The sequence below is a fragment of the Sinocyclocheilus rhinocerous genome, unplaced genomic scaffold, assembly GCF_001515625.1.
Source record: "Sinocyclocheilus rhinocerous isolate Xijiao unplaced genomic scaffold, SAMN03320098_v1.1 scaffold160, whole genome shotgun sequence".
Classification (NCBI taxonomy): domain Eukaryota; kingdom Metazoa; phylum Chordata; class Actinopteri; order Cypriniformes; family Cyprinidae; genus Sinocyclocheilus; species Sinocyclocheilus rhinocerous.
This window is the reverse complement of record NW_015624563.1, coordinates 145080-168938: the sequence shown is the minus strand read 5'-3', so window position 1 is coordinate 168938 and position 23859 is coordinate 145080. Positions and strand designations below refer to the sequence as shown.

The 23859-nt window shown below is 37.0% G+C and overlaps 2 protein-coding genes across 8 annotated transcripts in view; one reads left to right on the top strand and one right to left on the bottom strand.

Moving 5' to 3' along the window:
- The window catches only part of LOC107742939 (AN1-type zinc finger protein 5-like), a 9979-nt gene extending 6573 nt beyond the window's left edge, over positions 1-3406 (top strand). For all 3 annotated transcript variants that reach the window (XM_016556042.1, XM_016556025.1, XM_016556033.1), the window contains exons 4-5: positions 2843-2971; positions 3055-3406. In XM_016556042.1, coding sequence (XP_016411528.1) covers positions 2843-2971; positions 3055-3203 — 278 coding nt within the window. In that variant the 3' untranslated portion in view covers positions 3204-3406. The remainder of the gene's footprint in view (positions 1-2842; positions 2972-3054) is intronic.
- A 5439-nt stretch (positions 3407-8845) lies between these two features.
- Positions 8846-23859, bottom strand: part of LOC107742906 (structural maintenance of chromosomes protein 5-like) — a 30394-nt gene continuing 15380 nt past the window's right edge. The window contains exons 9-25 of one of the 5 annotated variants that reach the window (XM_016556012.1): positions 23248-23319; positions 22890-23145; positions 20763-20917; positions 20561-20674; positions 19357-19451; positions 19145-19277; positions 17662-17886; positions 17038-17207; positions 16836-16959; positions 16636-16758; positions 14405-14533; positions 14220-14315; positions 13216-13320; positions 13017-13137; positions 12557-12735; positions 10558-10653; positions 8846-10472 (exon numbers count right to left, since the gene is read on the bottom strand). In XM_016556012.1, coding sequence (XP_016411498.1) covers positions 10341-10472; positions 10558-10653; positions 12557-12735; positions 13017-13137; positions 13216-13320; positions 14220-14315; positions 14405-14533; positions 16636-16758; positions 16836-16959; positions 17038-17207; positions 17662-17886; positions 19145-19277; positions 19357-19451; positions 20561-20674; positions 20763-20917; positions 22890-23145; positions 23248-23319 — 2325 coding nt within the window. In that variant the 3' untranslated portion in view covers positions 8846-10340. Of the gene's footprint in view, positions 10473-10557; positions 10654-12556; positions 12736-13016; positions 13138-13215; positions 13321-14219; positions 14316-14404; positions 14534-16635; positions 16759-16835; positions 17208-17661; positions 17887-19144; positions 19278-19356; positions 19452-20560; positions 20675-20762; positions 20918-22889; positions 23146-23247; positions 23320-23859 lie in introns of all 5 variants that reach the window. The other 4 variants (XM_016556019.1, XM_016555997.1, XM_016556003.1 and 1 more) reach the window with 4 other exon arrangements.

Sequence of the window (23859 nt, the reverse complement as noted above, 5' to 3'; positions counted from 1 at the left end):
GATAACTTTGGTCACTATAATCGTGATATGAAATTTTCATACCGTTCCGCGCTCAGTCTCAAACAGCTTGTGAGCCACAAATACCAAAATGAGTGGCTAACTGCGCTAAAACGTTCAAATACATTAAAAAAATGGTCAAAATGCCTGTCTTGGCGAGTATCCAGTTAAACAGTCAGTTTTGGAATGTTAAATAGTTGAGAAAGAGAACGCATGTTGTGTAACAGTATATTGGGTCCGTGGATAAACTCTTAAAGGGACCGCAGTCCAATATTTATGTTGCTGTCTGTTAGGGGTGTGCGATTATATATCGTCTGCGATTTAATATCTTAATCGTTGTTTTAACGATGTGTGATTTGACGTTATCGAGTATTTTGCAAAAACCTTTCAAAACACCCCTACAGAGTGCACGCATACATTACGTGAAGTTTAAACTAGTGCGCGTGCGCATTTAGAATGCATTTTTTCACTGCATGATTCAGTCTACAATGCATTTAGAATGATCACAAATTCATGACATGATGGCAGAAAATGTGTATATATTTATACCATTTCATATAGTTAATCAATATCAAACAAAGAGTGCAGTTTTTTTTTTTTTTAAATGAACGATTACAAATGTGAAATGTGCTAAACAAGAAGTTAATTTAGAGACATATTAGACACCATGAATCAAACGTTTAAATGACTCTGTTCAATCGCTATAACTCGCTTATTAACAGTGACTTTCTGCCCCCTACTGGCGATTTGTATTTCACATTCAGTATATTTTATTATTTAAATCATTTCAAACGTTTTATGTTAAATCAGTTTAAACTTATTGGAAAAGATTAATTTCTATCAGTGTGAACTGACCACCACACAGATTATGAAGAATATCAAAAACTTTAGGAGTCCGCTGTCTATGGCAGTCCTTAAGATATCAGCACAATAACACACTCCGCAAAATATCGTCTAATTATCGTTATCAATAAAATCCCAGAAAATATCGAGATATTATTTGTCAATATCACACACCCCTACTCTCTGTCATATTAATCAAAGAACAATTTTCTGCTCTTGACTGAATACGTTTTATAACTTTAATGGTAAGCATTAATCTGTATTTAATTTTTACAAGACTACAGAAATTAAAGTAATCAAATGTAAAATAACACTGGATGCGTTTTTACATTTGATACTTTAATTTCTGTAGTATTGCTTAACTGAATAAAAACTTACTTAATCTGAAAAACTTAGTTTCATATAAAATCTGGTAATATTCAGTCAACTCTTTTTTTCAGTTTCTCAGTTTTTAAATTAATCTTTAATATAAAATTTTAGGTTAAACATTTCTCTGGAACCATATGAGATAATCTTGGCCCTGCAGTTTTTTTTTTTTTTTTCAAGTTTTTTTTTTTTTTTTTTTTTTTTTTTTTTTTTTATGAAAATAAAACTCTGCGTTGAAGAAAAGTAGATTTTTGTTCGTATATGCTGTCAATTATAGTTCTTAGAAAATCGGTATTGGCAGATCACACTAGCAAAAAATCGGAATTGGCCAAGAAAATTGCAATCGGTGCATCTCTAGAAAATATCGGACTCTGTGTGCAAGGACCTTTAGAATTTTTATTGTATTTTTATCATGTTTTTGCCATAAAGCCTTGGATGCTGACATGGCAATACAAATAAATAACTAACTACTGCTGCGCAGTATTAGTTGAGGTCGTTATGAGCGTGCTAATTCTGTGTGTGCTGTCTAGTTATCCCTTAAATGTGAGAATTCAAACATGAAATTTTATATTTGTGTTTTAACACTTGATAGTCATAGATATGTTAAAAGTAAGAAATTGAAGTTCAAAAAGACTGCATTGCATTGTGGGGTGCATTTCTAGACGGAACAGGAAAGTGTTCTCTTGGTTACAAACTTTTTTTTTTTCTTTTTTTTTTTATATGTATATGTATGCATGTATAAATTTACATCGCACATTAGCTACACTTTGGCAAATACAATAAGTAATACAATTATTTAATGTATACAAAATGTATGCGTACTATGCACAGTTCTGTACATGCTGCAGAAATGGTAGTATGCAATTTTAAACACTCATTTTAGCAAATTGATTTGTAATATTTAAAAAAAAAAAAATTCCCCCACACAGGTGACTCTGAGTTGACCATTATTTGTACTTCGCTGGTATGGGAGGGAAATAATTTATTTAATCTATATTGTATAAAATGTTAATACAATGTAATGTATAATTTTTCACTTCAAGTCAGTGAAGCAGTTCATTGATCATTATGTGTGTGTGTGTGTGTGTGTATATATGTGTATATATATATATGTATGTGTGTGTGTGTGTGTGTGTGTGTGTGTGTATAGGTTGATCATGTGTCCTCTTTTTCTGGGACATGTCCTGGACAGGATTTGTAAATTGTCTAAAAGGTCTGGGTTTTACCTTTTTTGTTTTTTATTGGTTTCATACTTGCTGAAGGCAAGGAGTGAAAAGTAGTTTGACCAATAGTGTGCAGGCATTGTACATAATGTGAGATCTACAGAAAACATCAAAGCAATGCAAATACCTGTACATGGAATGTATGAAGACAGCCAATAGGAAAACCAAGCTAAAACCCAGACATTAGGCAGTTTAGAAATCCTGGAAAAAGAGCGCATATGGTCAGCATAATGTATGAAATTAAATGTTTGCAAATTGTGTAAAATGCTACATTAAGTCTACATGTCATGAGGTTCTGCAGTTAAAAGTGATTCTCTTTGTTTGCCTCAAGATGAAACCGTCCCAGTGATCTTGGCGTGTAGTTGTTTTCGTCTGTTTGTTAGATGCTCATTCGTGTGAGTGTGTTTTTCCAGTTGTCACTCAGCCGACGGCGTCCGCCGCTCCTCCGAGCACAGCTGAAGGTGAAGAGACCAAAACACCCGACGCCCCCAAACCCAAGAAGAACAGATGCTTCATGTGCCGCAAGAAGGTGGGCCTGACAGGTGAGCACAGTTCACACACATTACATCACAGCTCCGGTGTGATCGCTCCGCACTGGTTCTGATGCTGATGTCTGGTTCGTCAGGGTTCGACTGCCGCTGTGGGAATCTCTTCTGTGGACTCCATCGCTACTCGGACAAGCACAACTGCCCCTACGACTACAAGGCAGAGGCTGCGGCCAAGATCCGCAAAGAGAACCCGGTGGTGGTGGCCGATAAGATTCAGAGAATTTAAAGCGCTCGCCGTCTGCACCTCGACTTTGCGAGAGATCAGATACAAGGACTCGCACGTTGACCTGTGATTCTAAAGACTAGTTTTTTTAATTACAATATGGGAAAGAATCTTGTTTCTATGCCGATGCATGAGTGATCACTGTTTCCACCTTTCTTTTGCTTTCTGTTGTTGGTATATGAGCTTCAAGGTAAAACAAATGGGGGGGGGGGAAGAATATCTATAAACGGTGTGAAGCCAGAGACGTTGCCTAACGTGTGTTTCTGAGTGGAAAATGTGCTGTAACCTGGAATCTGATTGTGTTAAAGGCTGACCATCCGTGGTGATTGTCATTAGTTTACTCCGTGATCGTGTCTCCTGGTCGGACTCTGAAGACTGTTACGGCTCTGACCCGAGCGCCGTCAGAGCAGCAGTGCATGGCTGGCTCATGTAGCAAATGGACGCTCTTCTGTTTCCTCCGGGTCAAACGTTCGGCCCTCCCATTATAGAGTCAGCCTTTACGACATTTATCAGCCACCTTTTCTGCTTGAGCATCAGCCTGCCGTCAGTTATCCAGCTATTGGAGTGATGCTGGGGTTTCCTTTTCATTCAACTGTTAATGATTTTTAAACCGTTGACAGACTTTGTGAAAAAAAAAAAATATATATATATATATATAATCCAATTCGGGTGGTTTATCCAGCTATTGGAGTGATGCTGGGGTTTCCTTTTCATTCAACTGTTAATGATTTTTAAACCGTTGACAGACTTTGTGAAAAAAAATATATATATATATATATAATCCAATTCGGGTGGTTTAATGCAGCCAGGCCAGAATGCTTCATGATCAATTTTGAGCACCTGCATCCATGATACAGTGTCAAGTTCAGATGAGGTTGGACATGGCAGCAACACAAAACTGTTTATTCATTCTCCCACATGATCCTTTAAGACATTTAAGTGAATCAATTTGGTTTTTTTTCATTGAGTTGTAATGTGACACCTATTCGATTTATGGGCTTGTTGAGGGTTTGTTGGACTTTAAATGGTTGTTTTGCATGGTTAGTGAAGTGAGTATTTTACAGTTGACCGCATACTAGAAGTCCATTTTCTTTTCTTTTTTTTCTTTCTTTTTGCTCTTTAATTCACTTTCCTCGTGTGTGTGTGTGTGTGTGTGTGATTGATCTTTTCATTGGGTACTGAGTGTTAAATGCAGGTAAGAAATAATGGTATTGTTTAGTGTCATTTAATCAGCCCTGTGCTCGAGTGTTGTGTGCGTCAGTGTATGTGAGTTAATCAACATCTTTTTCATCTGAGGCTCAGTCCGTTTCAGTTTTCTTTTTTGGGGGGGTCTGGCTGCACAGCGCTGTTTTGTTTTCGAGCTTCGTGAGTTTACACAGTGAAACTAACCATCTGTTCAGATTTGATTTTAGTTATGCAAGTTTGTACAAACCATCTTTATTTATTATATGTGTTGCGCATATAATCTTGTTACCCGACATTACTGCGAAATTGTATCATGTAAATAAAATTATGTACAGAGATATCATTAAAATGTGTTTTTTTTTGTCGTTTTGTTATAGAGATGTCCATTATTACGAGATTTTCGGTTTCTGAGACGTGCGCGTGGAGCTGAGAATTAATTATTTTTGTCTCAGCAGGTTTAATGGAATATTTAAAAAAAAAAAAAAAAAAAAAAAAAAAAAAAAGGCACGTGTATTTCCAGCATAACTTGGTTTTTCAGATAAATTTGGTGATTAAATCCTGCGCTTTTTTTTTCTTTTTTTTTTTTCTGCTCTGTATGTTAACAAAAGTTTAAGTCTTTTTTTTTTTTCCTTCAAATTTTGAAAAGGTAACCCATGCCTTTATCTCTTCCAGGCTGGATTACTGTAATTCTCTTTATGTTGGGATTAGCTATTCAGCTTTGTCCTGATTACAGTAAGTTCAAAATGCGCAGCTAGACTCCTGACTTCTCGTTTAGAAATCTGTAAATGGTTTGGCTCCATCAAACCTCTCTGAATTACTGATTGAGCATCATCCAACCAGAGACTGTTGGTTATTCCGAGGTCAAAGTACAAGTGTAGAGGTGACCGTGCTTCCTCTAGCTGTCCCCAGACTCTGGAATGACTTAACATTGCTATTAGACTCTCTCCCTCTGTATTTGTTTTTAAGTCTAGCCTAAAAACCTATTTGTTTGAGAAGGCGTACAATCTATGTTGAAGCTTTTCTGTCTTGTATTTTATTGCTATTTTACTATTCTATCATTTTAATTTCTTTAGTATTGTTTAGTGTTTTTTTTTTTGTTTTGTTTTTTTGTAAAGCACATTGGTCTGCTCTGGTTGTAATTAATGGTGCTATATAAATATAATTGCCATTTCTAATAAGTAGAGAAAACCAATGGTCAGTTCTTATAGGGGACGTCCCATTCTATATGCACACCGCATATAAAACCATTTTACTGCAGCATTTTTGTGATATCGGGCATTATTACACTTTAGAGGGCTATAAAGATCCCATTTCTAATAAGTAGGCAAAAACAATGGTCCGTTCTTATACGGGACGTCCCATACTATATGCACACCGCATATAAAAACAATTTGCTGCATCATTTTAGATGTGTATATAACATTACACTGGAGAAATTGTGCAGTGTCTGAGAATTGTATTTACTTTGAATGCATGCAACTCCAAATTGCTACAGTAAAATGTCTTCATATAAAGGGTGCACACAGAATGGGAGGTCCGTTATTAGAATTGGTTAATTTTTTACTCCGAATGCGTAAATGTACAGTTTTAAAACTATAAGATTGAAATAATTGCATGCTCCTTTATGATACAGTAAAATGTTTCTTTTTGATTTACGCATTGAAGATGTGAGATGACGAGAATCAACCCTTTTTTTCTTTTTTACTTACTAGATGACACCTCTCTATAAGCCTCTGAAGTAAAATAATGGTGCATTTCTCTAAAATTCCTCAGTAAAATGGTTTCATATGAAGTGTGCATATGATCTGAAATGTCCCCTATAAGAACTGATCATTGTTTTTCTCTACAGATTTGATCTTAGAGTGTGTGTACCCTAAAATCCACGGCAACGTTCATATTTATAAAAACGCTCTTTGACGTGGAAAAGTACTTACCGTCACGTCAGGGTCTGAGCAGGCGTACGCACTTTTCTTTGTGGCAAAGTCGGCGAACTGCAGCTTTTTGAACATTTAAAGGTGACATATCATGAAAATCTGACTTTTCCAGGTTTTACGTGCTATAATCAGGTCCCCGGTGCATCTACCAACCAAGGAAACGTGAAAAAGATTAACCCAGTTGTTTTGGTCAGCCTTTTTCTGCAAGCGTCTGAGAAAACGAGCGCGTCTGATTTTGCTCCCTTTGTGACGTGGCAAAGGGATCTCATTATAATATTACCGCCCCTTAATCAATAAACTTCCACCCACGGCGCGAGAAGGGTCTGGCTGCAGCCTTGCACTCTCAGACACTTGAGCTTCTGCTAGCGACCTCACTTGCAATCACACAAATGGTGCGTGTTGCCAATGGAGACAAGAAGCTGTGGTGATTAAATGATTAAAACTAATTTAGTAACATACAGGGTCCTGCAAGAAAAAGACAAGACCCGCAAATCCGTGGCCACAGAACAGCAGAATATGAACGCAATGCACAAAGTCTCTCGTTAAGCGTTTCCTCCTGTAGAAAAACATAAAACACTTAACATGGCTTAATGTATTAAGATACATTAAGTGCAATTAAAAGATCAAATTCGATATATAGTTATTATTGAATGTACTACAAGGCAAGCAGATGGCCATGAACACAATGCACAAACTTTCACTTGTCCTCCCATACAGCAAAACACTTAATGTTGTATAATAACGGACTAAGATGATAAAGACAATACAGTAGCCTATATGTCTTGTTGTTGACTCAAAGTATATACAGAACAGCAAATATGAACGTGCATTATGAAATGCATTAAGTGATTTTAAAAGGATCAACTCCGTACAGGCAAGCAGACGAGCCCAGAACGCAATGCGTTAAATTGCACGTTAAACAAACGCTTAAGGAGAGACTTTGTGCATTGCGTTCATATTCTGCTGTTCGGTGGCCACGGATTTGCGGGTCTTGTCTTTTTCTTGCAGGACCCTGTATGTTACTAAATTAGTTTTAATCGTTTAATCACCACTACAGCGTCTTGTCTCCATTGGCAACACGCACCATTTGTGTCGATTGCAAGTGAGGTCGCTAGCGGAAGCGCAAGTGTCTGAGAGTGCAAGGCAAAAGGGGGCGGGGAGCAGCAGCTCATTTGCATTTAAAGAGGCAGGCCCAGAAAAACAGCATGTTTCTGCTTCCACTCAAAATAGGCATTTTCAAAATGATATAATGATCTGTGGGGTATTTTGAGCTGAAACTTCACAGACACATTCTGTGAAGACACCAGAGACTTATATTACATATTGTAAAAAGGGGCATAATATGTCTCCTTTAAGCTGCAATAATAATAAAAGCGGTGTACATGCAAGCACCGAATTCATCATAAACAACAAAGATGCCGTGTAAGAGATTAATTGTGCAGTGTAGTCAGATTTTTTATTAACGGGAGTTTTTGCCAGATTAAACTGACATTTTTAGTAGCCTAATGTTGAGAGTTCTTTACTCGCTTTCCGTACACAGTTTATTCCATGTTGTTTTATTATTATTTTATTTTACAAGAGAACTTGCGAAGTCTTCATTTACTACTAATGCGTAAAATAGAAAAAAAAAATCAAAACGTATCTCCGACTGTTTTGTCTGTGTAGCCTATAAGAATAGGCCTATGTCGTGCAATAACATAGTTAATATAGTTTATAATATAGTTTTAATATATTCTATTCAATAACATTGTTAACTGTTTTTATTTATAACATCTGCTGCTTTGCTTCTGTGAAAATGAATAGACATCAGCCTTAAACTTTGTTTTTGGCCTTTACATCAGTTATATTTGTATAAAATACACTATATATTTTTGTGTCAGTACTGAAAAAAAAAACTTTTTATTAGTTGTCATAGCAAGTGATTTTAAAAGTAGGATGGCTCACTTTTTATAAGATGACTGAAAATTTTACTTGAATTCGTAGTTTATTCTTACTTTTGGAAACCTAATTGTTTTATAATTACTATTATTATTATTATTATGTCTGTTGTTTCTAGTAGTAATTTTGAGTCAATAGTAGTCAATAGAAAAAATATAACCACACACATTGTTTGTCCACAGAATAATTACATTAAATAAAATTAAATAAAATAATTAAATAAAAAGCGTCCCCGCATGAGCCTCTACCTCCGCCTGCAGGACCTCAATTTCAGACTCAGTAAAGTTTTTTTTTGTTTTTTTTTTTGTGCTCGTCATTCTCAAGCATAGAAATTTGGATATTGGCGTGTGCTCTTTTATATGGTAATGATATTAATTAGGGGGCGTTTACAAGGTGGAGATCTGACACCAGTCAGCTGCTCACAATTTCAAGATCATTTGCGATTTATAAATGTCACATCTGGAAGAGAGGCGTACGCACGTGTTTTTGTGCGCACGTTCGTTTTCGCTGAATCGCACTTATGCACTTTTGAGAAATGATCTTAGAACAAATTTAGGACGGTTTATACGCAACATTTTATAAACGAGGTCCGGGGTCTTTATAGGCTTTTAAAGTGTAATAATGTCCCATATCTGCAGTAGAACGTTTTTATATGAGACTGCTGTGCTTTATCCTGACATTGCACAAAGAATGATTGCAATCATTCAGTCAGTGACGGCTGCACAAAACGTAACTAATAGTACGTAACTAATAAAACATTATAAACGGTTACGAAATGATGAACAAATGTATGTTTGTTTGCACAACGCTAAAAATATATTCCGTTAATGAGATACAAGGCACGTCTGGGAAGCTCATGAATATTCATGTAAGCCCCGCCCACTGAAACTGAAAATCTCCTAGCTGTTGCTAAGCTTTATTTGTGCAAAATAATGGAAAAAGACTAAACTAATTTATAAAACGGGAGATTTAGCAGTGTCACGGTGTTGCCAGATTTTCCCCCATAAAACTACCTAACTTATATAAAACAAAAGATAAAATTGCTAGATGGGCAGTAGGAATTGTTTTTTTTTTATTATATCTTATAATAGTAGTAGGATTGTGGCAGGTTTACAAGGGATAAGGAATTTTCATTTTCCTGCCAATACACCTGAACGATTTAATCAGCAGTGACTTTTAATACTTTAAAATTAAATGTTAATCATTTAACGTTGCAATTAGCTTCAGAGCCAGATGTGAAACCAGCGGCTGTAATGATAGTTCGGTAGGTGCTTTTTTATTTATTTATTTTTTAAATTGTACAATCTTCAAGTAATTAACTCTTTATAGAATAGAAAGGAAAGCCTTGACTCTTCGCAAAGCCTCGTTTCACCATTACTAACTACAATGCTTTCAAGGCAGCACTGTACTGACGCTTACAAATGTAATAGCAGCACTGCAAATATGTTTCCTTCCTAAATGAATCAGTGTTTTTAAACGAATCAGTTGAGTCAATGATTCAATGTCTCAAAGTCAAGAGTTCATGTCACCTGCATAAAGGCTCACTGAAAAATCCAACAGACTGACAGCCAAACAAACAAGTGCAGTGATATCAACAAAAAAATTATTTATATTATTAAATATTTATATTTTAAAATAGCCATACATTCAATCTTATTTGTATACCTGTGTTGAAAACACAAAATGGAAAAATGCTTCTTGTCTGGTCACATTCGATTATGAATTGCATGAATCATGTGAATGACAGCCTATATTATTAAATCAAAATGGTGAAATTTGACCAAAAAAAAACTGAGTAGTTTGCATCACTGGATGTTACTGTGTAAAACTGTTCTCATGTTACATTTCTGACCCTATGTGTGAGCAATAATAATAATAGAGATGCCTCCTTTAGTGAGAATAAACACTAGACTTGGTTTTAAGGAAACAGCAGTTACATTTAGTAATTTATTAAACAAAAACGTTTCTTCAGAACTCGTAAAATTTTTTATGCATATTTGACATGAAGGCACTTAGCATCTGAACTGGTAATCCAACTAGAACTTGAGCTACTCTGAACAGCTCAACATGTAGTTGAGTTTCTTCAGCAGTTGTGTCCGCGTTTGGCGCGTCGCATGAAGGCTTTCTCGCTCCATTTGTTCGGCGGCAGCATGTAGGGTCCGTTGTGCACACAGAGGATGGTCATCTGCTCCGCGTACTGCAGGTTCTGCAGGAGCTACACACACACACACACACACACACACTCGATGATGCTCTAATATCACTGAACACGTCACACACACATCAGTCAGCAAACCTACCTTAGGTGTGATGAAGAAATACTGAGACGTGTTCACACCACACGCCGTCCTCACTACAATGTCAAACACTCGTCTCTCATTGACAGGATCCATGCCCTGAACAACACAACACACATCAATCAAACGACACACACGCACAACATGCCAACACACTTCACCTCAGGAATGTACAGACTATTACACAACTAACTCGATGCTCTTGAACTAAGGTAAATGATTTCATACCAATTCTGCAGTTCTGTCAGGACCACTATCGTCAAAGATGATTGACAATTAGCATACAGTTTGGATTGGCGGTATGGTTCTGTTCTGGGCAAGAACTCCCTGCGCATCCATGCAGCCTAGTATGGATGAGAGCAGGGAGAGCAGCAATAACCCCCCCCCCAGGGTAAACAGAACAGAACCAACATAACATTATTGAACTTTAACGATATCTGCAATACATTTATGTACACATTTTACAATTAGTCTGATTCAAAGGATGATCAGAAGGCTGAATCCTGACTGTCAGAGGGGGAGCTGGGGATGGAGGAGGGTAATTAGCTATTGAGCAATGCGAAAACTGCTGATACTACTGAGGGACCTTATATATGAATGCTTAGATAGGTGTCGTATTCCCATAGGTTGATGGGGATCAGCTGAGAGTCGGCTGATGCGAGCTTGACTAACGTGACCTGCCAGAACTAACGCTACGCTAGATTTCTGAAAACTCGAGGCATGATAAAGCATAATCTACTGACATAAAACAGTCTGCATAATGTTTATATGCGGTTAATGATTTAATTCCACAAGCCCAGCAATCAAATAAAAACAGTGTGATTTATGAATGCTGTGTGACTTTATTTACGACAATATTCAACAGCGATCAGGTGATTTCGGCTGGCGATGGACACGCACAACAAATATAAATAAATACATTTAAATATGAATTAGTAATAAATTAATAAATATTTATTGGTATGTTATTTCTTTATTTGTGGAAAAGATTTAACTAGGATTCCAGAACAGCGTGAGAAGTTGCTGAAGTATAAATGTTAAGTTTTTTTTTTTTTTTTTTTTTTACAGATTTAAAATCTATTTAAAGTTCTTTCTTTTTCTCCCAAACTGATTTCCAAATAAATTATGAAATATTTCGTAAAAATAATATAATGTGGCACTGCTGTGCATGTTTTTTCTATCTTTTAATTAAAATGTGTGACATTACATTCATTACAATCATCAGCAGCAGCAATTAAAAACCCCAGCTGACCAGTAACTAAAACAGAATTATTTTAGTATTTTTACTATACTAGCCTAGAATTTAATAACAGTTCAATTAGTTTTTTTAAGTTCTGTTTTCATTTTCATTTTAATAAAATGTTAGTTATGTTAGTGTTTGACATAAAAAAAAAAATTTGTCTAATTTTTATTCATTTTAGGGCTTTTTTAGTTTAGTTTTATGTAAAAATAACTGGACCGACTGTGTTAGACCAGTGTTATCTTAGTATCACTGAGACACTACTATAGTTCTTATGATTAGATTTAATTCATTTCGGGTTTTTTTTCATTTTAATTTCTAAGATTTAGTCATTATGTTGTGTTTTTGTTATTTTCATTAGTTGTTTGTGTCTATATAGTTTTTATTATTTTATTATATTTCAAAAAAAAATTTTTTTTTTTTTTTAAATATTTTATTTTAGTTTTAGTTATTTTAGTACATCAAGTTAAACTAAATTAAAATGAGAAATACTAGCTAAAGTAAAATAAGTATGAGTTCCTTTTAATATTTTTTTCAATAACAATTAGCATTTTTTTATGGTTTTAGTTTTAGTGAACAATAACACCACTGACAGAGATGTGATTCATGTAAATCCTTATTACTCTAATACAGCTAGGAATTTAAGCATCTATAAGAAAGACCAGCATTTTGTCTGGAACCGATCTGGTAAGCTGTGGAATAAAGTGAACTCAGTGATTGTGCATGTGTGTCTGAATGTGTCCCGTGTCTGTGAGTATTCACCTGGTTGATCTCGTCCACCACTCTGAAGGGGCAGCGGTTGAGCTCCTGCAGGGCCATGAGGTACAGCATGGTGGACACGCTGCGCTCTCCGCCGCTCTGATGGTGAGGCGTCAGCTCATGCAGCTGTGTGGTGCTGCGAAACTTCACCCGGATACGGATGCCGTACTTATCATACTCCTGAAACACATTTACACAACACTGCGTTTGCTGGAGTCTGGCTTATGCTGCTTCAAACAGTGTTTGCAGACGTTATTTTGCAGTACAAGATGAGAATGTGGCTTTTACACCAATAAAACGAACTGAGATTCAGCATTAATTGAACCCAGGACAGCAACAAAACCTCTTCTCTCATACAGCAACCAAAAGCCACCAAATGTCCTTCGCTGTCAGCTGGATGAAACCAAACATGAGAACGGGGCAGCCTGACACGATGTTATGAGAGTGTGTGAACGTGTCCTCACCTCGTTCTCCGAGTGCAGATCCACCTCTCCAGCGCACTGCATGGAGCGAAAGAAATCACTGAAGCGCTCGTTGATCTGATCCACCAGCTGCTTCAGAGAATTCAGCCAGCGCTCTTTGGCCTAACACACACGGTCACACTGGTTAGTGGTTTGTATGATGGTGTTGGTGTGACGTGGGTTGTGCTTTGTCAGACGCACCTCAGCAATGTTTTGTCTGTAGGTTCTCAGAGCGTTGGTCTTGTCGTCCAGCTCCTTCTCCATGTTCTTAATCTCCAGCTCACGTCTGTTATATTCCTCCACCACCTGACAGTAAAACCACAGCACATGAAACAGGAACTGACTGTACACTGAGCTCAACCCCATAGTTGTGCTGCTAACTGCGTCACACTGAGACGACATTCAGAATGAGAAACTGGACAACTAGAGAATGTTGTGGCTGATATAATATGCCAATGACTGTAATAATAGTCTAATACAGTTTCCACGATGCAGAAAACTAGTATGATAAAACAGCGCTGCTTTACCCCACATACGCACGACCGGAAGGAGCGGAAGCAGTCGACTGTGGCATAATAAAAGCTCCGCTGCTTTCGAGCCATGTGTCATGCTCATTCAGTGGCCTCGTTTCACTTGGATGGCTTTCAGGCTCACCCTGCTTCATTCTACAACGTTAATAAATCATTAACTCATCCATGAACATGATTTCTGCCCGAGTCCCGTCGGATTGCATCGGCTGTGGGGATGAAGACCACAACTCCCATGATTCCACACTCAGTCACGGCGTCATCAAACTACACCTTTGTCTCTTTGTTTATTTTGAATACGCACCCTCTAGCAGCGAAAATTACATATTGTGCCTTTAAAGCCAAAGTATACTTCGGTTTTTACATGTACGTGAGAGTCCACATACAGTGCGCGTGACGCAAATTTTGTCACCAGAATAGTATGTGTGTACTGTACGCACATTTTTTGTACTTTGTATGCGCAGGTCGCACATGCGCACTGAATTTGTTTTGCACGACTCAGTTGACTGTACGTATACACTAGCGCACGTGTAAAACACTGAAGTATACTTTGGGCTTTAGAGATGCCCACACCAGCTCTTCTTGATGTGAGCTTTCAGCATGAAGTAAGGATTAACTAGTAGCATTATAAAGGCAGAGGTCAGGTTAAGCATGGATGAGCTGATGTGTTTGTCTCACAGCAACACTGAGGCCGGTGAAGCACTCAGCTCTGGTCTTCTCCTCATTCAACATGGCATCAATCTCATCCAGTGTATCGGGCAACTGGCTGAAGTCCTGAAAGGAAACGACACACACAATTTTGTAAAATAAGGAATTACAGGCTGAATGAAAGATGAGGGGAGTCTGAGGCAGACGGAGCTCACTGCGTGTAGTTCATCTGGGACGGCCGTCTCTCCGGGGCTCATTTTACAGATTGCACTGGCCCTACTCATCAGGGTCTTACACTTGGCTAACAGATTGGTCTTTATCTGGTCCAACTTGGTGTACACCCCCTGTACGAACACACAGACACATGTTCAGGGTCTTACTGTGCGCAATTCATCAGTGAATGAGAATATTTTAATTAAGGAGAGATATGAGGGCATGCTCTTGTTAAAATATACTGTTATCCTGGAATATTCAAGTTGTCAATCTGAATAATAAGACTGTTACGACAAATTTAATCAAGTCAACTTTTAAATAAAGAATATTAGAAAATAGATGACTATTTTTTTTAACACATGCCATCATTCAAAAGTTTGGGGTTGGTAAGATGTTTTAATGTTGTTAAAGTGTCTTTTGTTCACCAAGATGGCACTTATTTGATAAAAAATTATAATTAAAACAGTAATATTCTAAAATATTATTATGATTTAAAATAACTGTTGTCTGTTTTTAAATGTAATTTATTCCTGTGATCAAATCTGAATTTTCAGCATCATTACTCCAGTCTTCAGTGTCACATGATCCTTCAGAAATCATTCTAATATGCTGATTTGCTGCTCAAGAAACATTTCCTATTATTATCAATGTTAAAAACCGTTGTGCTGCTTCATATTCTTTGTGGAAACTGTGATACTTTTTTTCAGGATTCTCTGATAAATAGAGAGTTCAAAAGAACTGCATTTATTTAAAATAGAAATATTTTTCTAACATTACACTAGGGCTGCCACAAACGACTATTTTTATTTCGATTAATCTATCGACTAATTTATTGATTAATCGATTAATCTAAACGATTAATTTCCCACCAAAATCAACCATTTTACTTAAGAATATTTTATTAAACCAAATGAAATCCAAATTTCTATGAAATCCTTTTTTTAAAGCAAAAGTAAAGTGCAACATAGAGTGCAATAAGCAAGTGTCCATCTCACAGTCCAAATCACTGAAATCAAAGTTCAGTATTATAGTGTAAGAATGACAACATATCCACGTATTCTAGTCTACTAATAATACAATTATAATCAAAAAACACTTTTAAAAGGAGTATTTACCAGAAATGTTATTTACCAGAATTTATTTAGGAGAAAAATTTAAATGTGCAGTATTTCTGAAAAAAAAAGAAAGAAAAAAAACTTAAAAAAAATAAATAAAATCAATTAATTGGAGATGCTTTTTATTAGGGATGCACCGATACCACTTTCGTTTGGTATCGGGGCATTTTAACGAGTACGAGTACAGGAGGCCAGTATCGGGCCCGGTGCATCCCTACTTTTTATCATTCAATTTTAATGGAACCATTAAAATGGAATCCAGAAAAGGAGCTAATGTACATTACGCATTACAACAAAGGCCTGCAGGGGGCGTCAACTGCCTGCCGTTTGTTTTTACACATTGCTGTGCGATCTAATCCTAGTTTAATGTTGACCAAGCACCATTTAATTCAAATGTCTACTTAATCTTTGATATTTGGCCATTTCTTTAGGACAGAAATGCTATAGCCACTGTAATTAAATGAATATGTGGACATCAAAACGTGTCAAGCTCCACACACATGTAAATGATAACAGTTCCTGTGGAACTACTGTGAACGGAGCCGCTTTGTGACGCACGTACTTATCCTACACGCATGTAAATAATTAAAGCACATATACTGAATTGGAACTGCATCGCATATAATTATTTAATTAAATCGTAGCGTTTGTGAATTCACAATTATGCTTAATTATGATTTTTTAAATGGGTTTAATATATCATGCAGCCTTGGGAAACAGTCTAAATGTGTTTTATGGATTCTCGTCCGTGAAATGCGCCACTTCCGGTATTTTGCCGGTTAGTCGACGCAAGCAATATGAAGTCGAGGATTTAAAAAAAATTGAATAGTCGAATAAAATCGACGAATCGCGACAGCCCTACATTACACATGCTTTTACTTTTGATCAATTTAATGTGTCCTTGCTGAATAAAAGTATTCCTTTCTGAAAAATAAATGTTACTAACCCAAACTTTTAACTGATAGTGTAACTGTATTAATGCAATATTACATTATAATTTATATAAGAAAAACAACAGAAATGGGTTTATAAAAAGACCCTAATTTATTTGTTGACTATCCCATTTGACTAGAAAATATGTCAGTAAAATGCATTGCTAATGTGACAGATTCTCTTACCTCTGCTTGCTTGAGTTCAGCTAAACTGTCCCTGCAGTCCGTCTTCAGTTTGGTTTTCTCAGCAGAGAGACCTGCGCTCTGGAGAGCCAAGTACACCTTCTCCATACTCATTCTGGCCTTCATCTACAAACACACATATGAAGCCATAAGACACAGAACAGCTGAAGGTAGAAATCAACCTCCGGAGAGCACCAACACACCTGCATGCGACTCAGATACTCCTCCATTATGGCCACTTTCTTGTTGTTTACAGCCGCGATCTTGGTATTCGTTTCCTCTTCAATTGCCTGCAAGTTGATCTCGTTCTGCTCCATCTGCCGCAAACTGCACAGAGAGAAAAAGATATAAAAGATAGCGGATTTAAAACAAAGCTGCACACAGCTGGTTTTAGGAGGAAGGTACCTGTCCTGTTTTGTGCTGATTTTCTGCTCCAGCTGTCTCTTCTTGCCTTTCAGCTCAGACAGTTTCTTCTTCTTAGCACGCAGCTCATTATCATGGCGGTCCAGTTTAGTTAGCTGCTCACGAACGGCTGCCATCCGTTGATCACATCTCTGCACCTTCCTCTCTGCTGCCTGTGAGCCAAACGTCAAATCTGAGGTCATTACACTTATTCAGTTGATCTCCTTTCCATTTATTATTTACAGCTGTACCAGAGTAAAAAAAAGTGGAGAGTTGTGACATATAGCTTAAAATGCTTACAAAAAGCAGGCTCTCAAATGGTTTGAAGGGTGATTTCTTTCCTAATGACTGATTTAACAAACACCAACATTTAATCTTGTGTCGTCACGAGCCGTAGGGTTTAATTTGGATTTGTCTGTGCATGTTTTTTTTACTCATAGATTTTGTTACCATTGCCATGCATTGTACGACTGAAAGACTGCAACGGTTAAAGTTAAAAATCATCAAATGTGTTCTACTGAAGAAACAAAGTCACCTACATCTTGGATGCCCTGGGGGTAAGCAGATAAACATCAAATTTTCATTCTTGGGTGAACTATCCCTTTAATCAAATAAATGAATACATACCAATGTGCCCCAACATTTAAATCCTAAAGCAGTGTAGACAGTGTGTCTCACCCTCAGCTGCTCCTCCAGCTGGTGTCTCTCGTCTGCATCTATGGTCATAGTGAGGAACTGCGAGGGTCGCAGGGCCGAGTTACTGGACACCACATTATTAGAGTAGTTGGACTTCTTCACGTTGTACTTCTCCTCCGCTGTGTAGATCACCCTCAACTGAAGCTCTCTGATCACCTGCCACAGAAAAACATAAGTTACAGATTGTAGGGCCCTATGAATTCAGCTTTGGCTTTTACCAAATTCAGCATTTTTTTTTTTTTTTTTACAAATTCTGTGTTTCCCATTTTAATGGAATTTAATTTCAATAACAAACAAAGGCACGGCTAATCAAGTGAATTCATAAAACCTAATAACTTTAACAATAACAGGGCCCTAAAAAATTTTTTTTTTCTTCTTCAGAAATTCTGTAATTTAATACAAATTTATTATCATAAATGGTGGTGTGGAAGTGGCTGCTCTGGAGATGAAGTTCATGACCTCAAATATTGAAGCTTGTGATGTTTCACTATGTGTTTAGAAGACAAAACTCTGCCACTCATTCAGTTATTCAGAACTTCATATTCATTCAGACTTCATATCTATCGTGCTTTTATATTCAGACACTGTAGCCCATATCACGATTTGTTTATTGTACAGCCCTACCTTTTTTTTAAAAATATATACAGTAAATTCAATTTTTATAACTGGATTCTGTGATTTTGCATCACAAAAATCAATGTGCCCTAGGCTTGTAAAATATCTGAATCACTGACGTGCACGGGGGGACGGGGGTCTTGAGTCCCTGCCCCTTTAGTCACCTGCCCTTTCTGTCCAATCTAGGGGCCCCAGACCGCGATTTGAACTGAGAATTCGAACCAAAATTGCTGATTTGAATCATTCGTTTACATTGAAATGTATGCATTTGACAGATTTGACAGATCCAAAGTGAATTTTACATTACATGCAAGCTATACTTTTTTTTTTTTAATTCATGTTATCTCTGGGAATCAAACCAATGACCTTGGTGCTGATAGTGTCATGCTCTGTTACAATAATAGGCTACAGAAGCATATTTACAAGTTGATAATGAGCAGCTAGGTCACTTAGCAGTTTAAGTTTATTGCCACATCAGCTTCACAGGCTGTTTGACGGCAAAGATTATACATTAAAAATATAGAACACAAAATACAAACACAATAAACATAAATAAATTAATAAAAACAAATTATAAAACAAAGTATTACACATAAATTTCTATTAAAAAGATACTTTAAATTTACTTTTGAAAGAAATTGTAAAAGTTTTTCTGGGTCCATCTTACAAAACTAGTCCTTAAGAGTTTGTCCTGATAATAACCTTTGTCAGCTAGGTCACTTACTACATTCATACGCACAAAACTACAAAAAAAAAATGTGTATTAAGATTTGGGGCAACTGAATGATGGAGGACCTACCATCTCGATCATGCTCTTGGTCTTCTCTGTTCCTACAGGCACATCATTGACTCTGTACTGATGGCACAAGTAACTCATGACCTCCTCAGGAGCATCGAACAGCTCACGCAAATACGAGAAGAAGCCATAACGCCTGACACAAAGAAAAAAAAAACAATGTAATAAATGTACTGAATAAGACGTCTTGGTAGTGGTCGAGTAGAGGGTGTTACTTCAGAGTCTCCAGGGGTCGTGATGGAGGTCGTTTAGAGCAGGACTCCGCTGGAGCGATGACGCTGTTAACTCGCAGCCTCTGTGTGTCTCGCACCTGAGAAAACCACACATTTGACCGATTTTACTTACTCTCTATTATAAATGTTTATTATTCTATTATTTTATTGCATTATATTATTTTTTGTTTATTGTTAGAAAATAACACAAATTATATAACACATAAGAATCACAAATGAAGGCTTTAAACTACATCTAGACATGACACTAGTGTTGTCACGGCACCATAAGTTCAGTATTCGGTACCAATACCAGTGAAAATCCACGGTTCTCGGTACCAATTTCGGTACCAAAGCAAAACACAAAAACATGCTAATTAAAAAATGTGACTATACTTTCATTTAATCCAAACTGTGCACATATTTAATTTTAAAGGGCTTTTGAAAACCTATTCCCCGGTAACGGCTGTACACAAAGCAGCGCTCAGCTCACAAACATTGCTCAGGCATTACAGGCAAGATGAAATGAGAATGACATCCAAAATTTTCTGAAGACAGTCGGTCTTCCTTCAGAAATACAGTGATATAAAAACACCCGCACCGGGTTTCGACTTTCGACTTTGACACGTGCAGTGCTCATGTTTATTCAACGAAGTCAAAGCCTTTTGGAAAATCTATTTGTGGCTGTGAGTTTTGATATTGTGGCGGGCCGCCTCAAATAAATCAATGTATGGGAAACACAAGATCTAAATATTAAAAATTAAAATGAAACTTACCTGCTTGAACTCTTTCATTTGATCTGGGTGTCTGTCTTTAAAGTGTTTTGTTAGTTTGGTGTGTTTCCTCGTTTTGATGTCGCCACGTCTCAGTGCTTTTTGATGTTGCCACGTCTCAGTGCTTTTATGAAGAGAGCGCATCTGCGCACCTTTCGGATAGCGCATCAAGAACCGGGTACTTAAAAAAACCTGGTACCATAACGCTTTCATTTTTTTAGTACCGACTTGGTACCGAAGTACCGGGTCTTTTGACAACACTACATGACACATTTTGGTAACAGGATTTCAATCATTACCAACTTCATAATAAATGAACTGAAAATTGTTCATATAATATTTAGTTGGACCTCCTAAGGTGAACAATCAATAATCAAAATGATTTTTTTTATTGCATCAGCTTCTTTCTAAGTACTACACACTGAGCTTCTCACCTCTGTCATGAACTTCTCCATGTCCTCCTGTCTCTGAAAGACAAAGGCTCTCAAGTCGTTGGCAGGAATTTGACTCTCAACGTATTTTGCGTGCCGAGCATCACGGACATTAATCTGGCAACAAAGGGAGAGAAGATCAAACCGATCTGCTTGAACACCCATCTCCAAGAAACAGCACCTGAATTAGCAGCTGTGCTCTCACCACCAGCATCATGGGATCATAGACGTTGCCTTCGAAACGATCACGGTTATTCCTCAGCCACATGAGGGCGGTGTAGGTGTCACGGAAACGGACGCGCAGTTTATCCTCTTTCATCTTCATCATGTCCTCCAGACTCCTCAGACGATTCTGCAAACCTTCAAAAAAAACAACCAACAAACTAAAAATCAGTAGCATGACAAATTACTAATATGCTAAAATTTAGTGATTTCTCCATAATAGAAAAAAAAAAATTATTATACAACACATTTCAACCCTCTACATTGTGAGTAAATCACTCATTCATCATGTCCTCCAGACTCCTCAGACGATTCTGCAAACCTTCAAAAAAAACAACCAACAAACTAAAAATCAGTAGCATGACAAATTACTAATATGCTAAAATTTAGTGATTTCTCCATAATAGAAAAAAAAAATTATTATACAACACATTTCAACCCTCTACATTGTGAGTAAATCACTCGTATATGCGACTAAATCTTCACTCTGGGCAACTAAATGTCTATCATTAGCCATTGGCTAATAAATTCTTAGATTTTACTCGCCAGTGTGAGAGTTGGAGGGCAAGTATAAGTTTAGCATAGATATATTTTCACTTCAGTGGGCGGAGCTAATGCGCAAACGGCAATCTCATTGGCTGGCGCTCATCTATTACCGTCCCTGTTTTGATTTCAGCAAATCAGATCTGGCGAACGCTGACAACGTGATTAATATTCATGAACCCAACAGCTCATCAATCCTTAGTGCGCTGTATATTGTTAGTACAGTAGTAGAATTTGTAGTAGTATTATCTTTTGATAATAATTACTAATATCTATTACTATTAACTTTTTGTTTACAGAAACCCTGAATGACCAACAATATCTTAAGCATCACCACCAGTCCTAAGTTCAGTTAAAATAACAAATATGCATTTATACATGGTTACCTAGTTTAGTTCTAATCACTAAAGTTCTATCATTAAATAGTGCTTAATTATCATAATATCATAATGCTTGACTGACTGATGTTAAGAGTGTACTTTCAGATATTTAGAAGTTGTGCCATTTTACAAAGATAAGCTGTATGTATATGTGTGTGTGTGTAAAATAGTACATCAGTCTGGCGAGTAAACTAAAAAATGTACTAGCCAATGGCGATTATATTGGCAAGGTGTGCGTAGAGGGTTGCATTTGTATGTTTTTCAGCTACTAAAGTCCAGTGTTGGGGGTAATGCATTACAAGTAACGCGAGTTACGTAATCAGATTACTTTTTTCAAGTAACTAGTAAAGTAACGCATTGCTTTTTAATTTCAAAGAGAATATCTAAGTTACTTTTTCAAATAAGTAAAGCAAGTAACTTTTTTTCCAGTTTATTGATTGACAGCTCTCCTGTCCCCATGTTGAGAGAAATCAGAAGATGTTACTGTAGCTCTAAAATAAATATGAATATGCATTAATTCATCTCACTCACACAAAAAAAACACAGATTCAGTATTCCTCAAAATGAATAAAAATAATGCAACTCAGAATATGACGCAAACCTGCAATAATTAAATGTTAAAAAACACAAATATCCTTTATGTATTTAATCCCATTCTATTAACCAATGTCTTTGCTTCTGACCTCCGATGATCCAGTTCAACCATACTAATAAGCAAAAATTACTCTAGACAACATGTGTCTTTTTTTATTGCTGAAGTGTGTTGAAATCATCTTCTGCATTCTACAGTACGGATGTAAATTTACTTTCCCTTCAGCCTGAGGCTTATTCATTTCACTTTTGGTGTGAAAAGGCTTTTACATTTGCCAATGTGTTGAAATTTCTTCTTCTGCATTCTACTGTACGGACGTGAATTTACTTTCCCTTCAGCCTGAGGCTTATTCATTTCACTTTTGGTGTGAAAAGGCTTTTATATTTGCCAAAAATAGAACTTTTTTATTTTAAAAACAAACAAGCAAGCCCTGTCCAGATTTAAAAAGTAACGCAAAAGTAACGTAACGCATTACTTTCCATAAAAAGTAACTAAGTAACGTAATTAGTTATTTTTATAGAGTAACGCAATATTGTAATGCATTACTTTTAAAAGCAACTTTCCCCAACACTGCTAAAGTCATCTTAAACATTACGGTGTAATTCTCCAGAGGCTTCGTCTTTGTCTCTGCGCAGGTCCAAACTCTCGCCCTCCAGTTTGGCTTTTTCGTCCTGGATGTTCTTCAGCTCTGCGTTAACAGCCTCGATCTGAGGCGTGACATCCTCCATGCTGCCCATGTTCTGAAGCTCCTTCTGCAGGTCTTTGATCATGAGCTGCGTGTGTCCGATCCGCTTCTGCCGGTCCGCCTCCTCCGTCTGCTTCAGACTCAGGTCCTGTCTGATGTTATCAACCTAAGATTTGAAGAACACCAATCAATCAGAGTTATAATATGGTCTTTAATAGTGTTATAAAGCGCTCTCTTTAAATGTTCTGTAAGTGGTTTCCGAACAAACCTCTTTATTCCTCAGTTCAAGCTGATCGTGTTTCTGCTTACATTTCTGTGATGCATCTTTGATACCAGCAGTCTGAAAAGAAAAAAAACACGGGCATTACTTTTCTATAATAAAGGAAATAAAACAGATTCTTGGTAGGGCTGGGCGATAAAAACTCTAGGGATAATCATCATAACGATATAATTTTCCTCTAATGATAACAAGAGTTTGATAAATGTTTGATATAATGTTTATGCGCCAAAAGCGGAAGGAAACAGCGCGACTCATTTGAAGCGTGTCACACGGAGCGTTTATCCGCTCGGCTCAGAGTTCAAATGGCAGCAGATGCAGAAACAGATGTGTTCACTCGCTGACGAGTCTCAGTCACACGACACTAAACAGCGCTGTGAGATCTAGTGTGAAGCGCTTCAATTCAGCGAAGAACACAAATTATTTAAAGGGGTCATATGATGCGATTTCACGTTTTCCTTTCTCTTTGGAGTGTTACAAGCTGATTGTGCATAGATAAGATCCCTGAAGTTGCAAAGACTAAAGTCTCAAAACCAAAGAGATATTCTTTATCAAAGTTAACACTCTGCCACGCCCCCCTAAAACGGCTCATTCTAACACGCC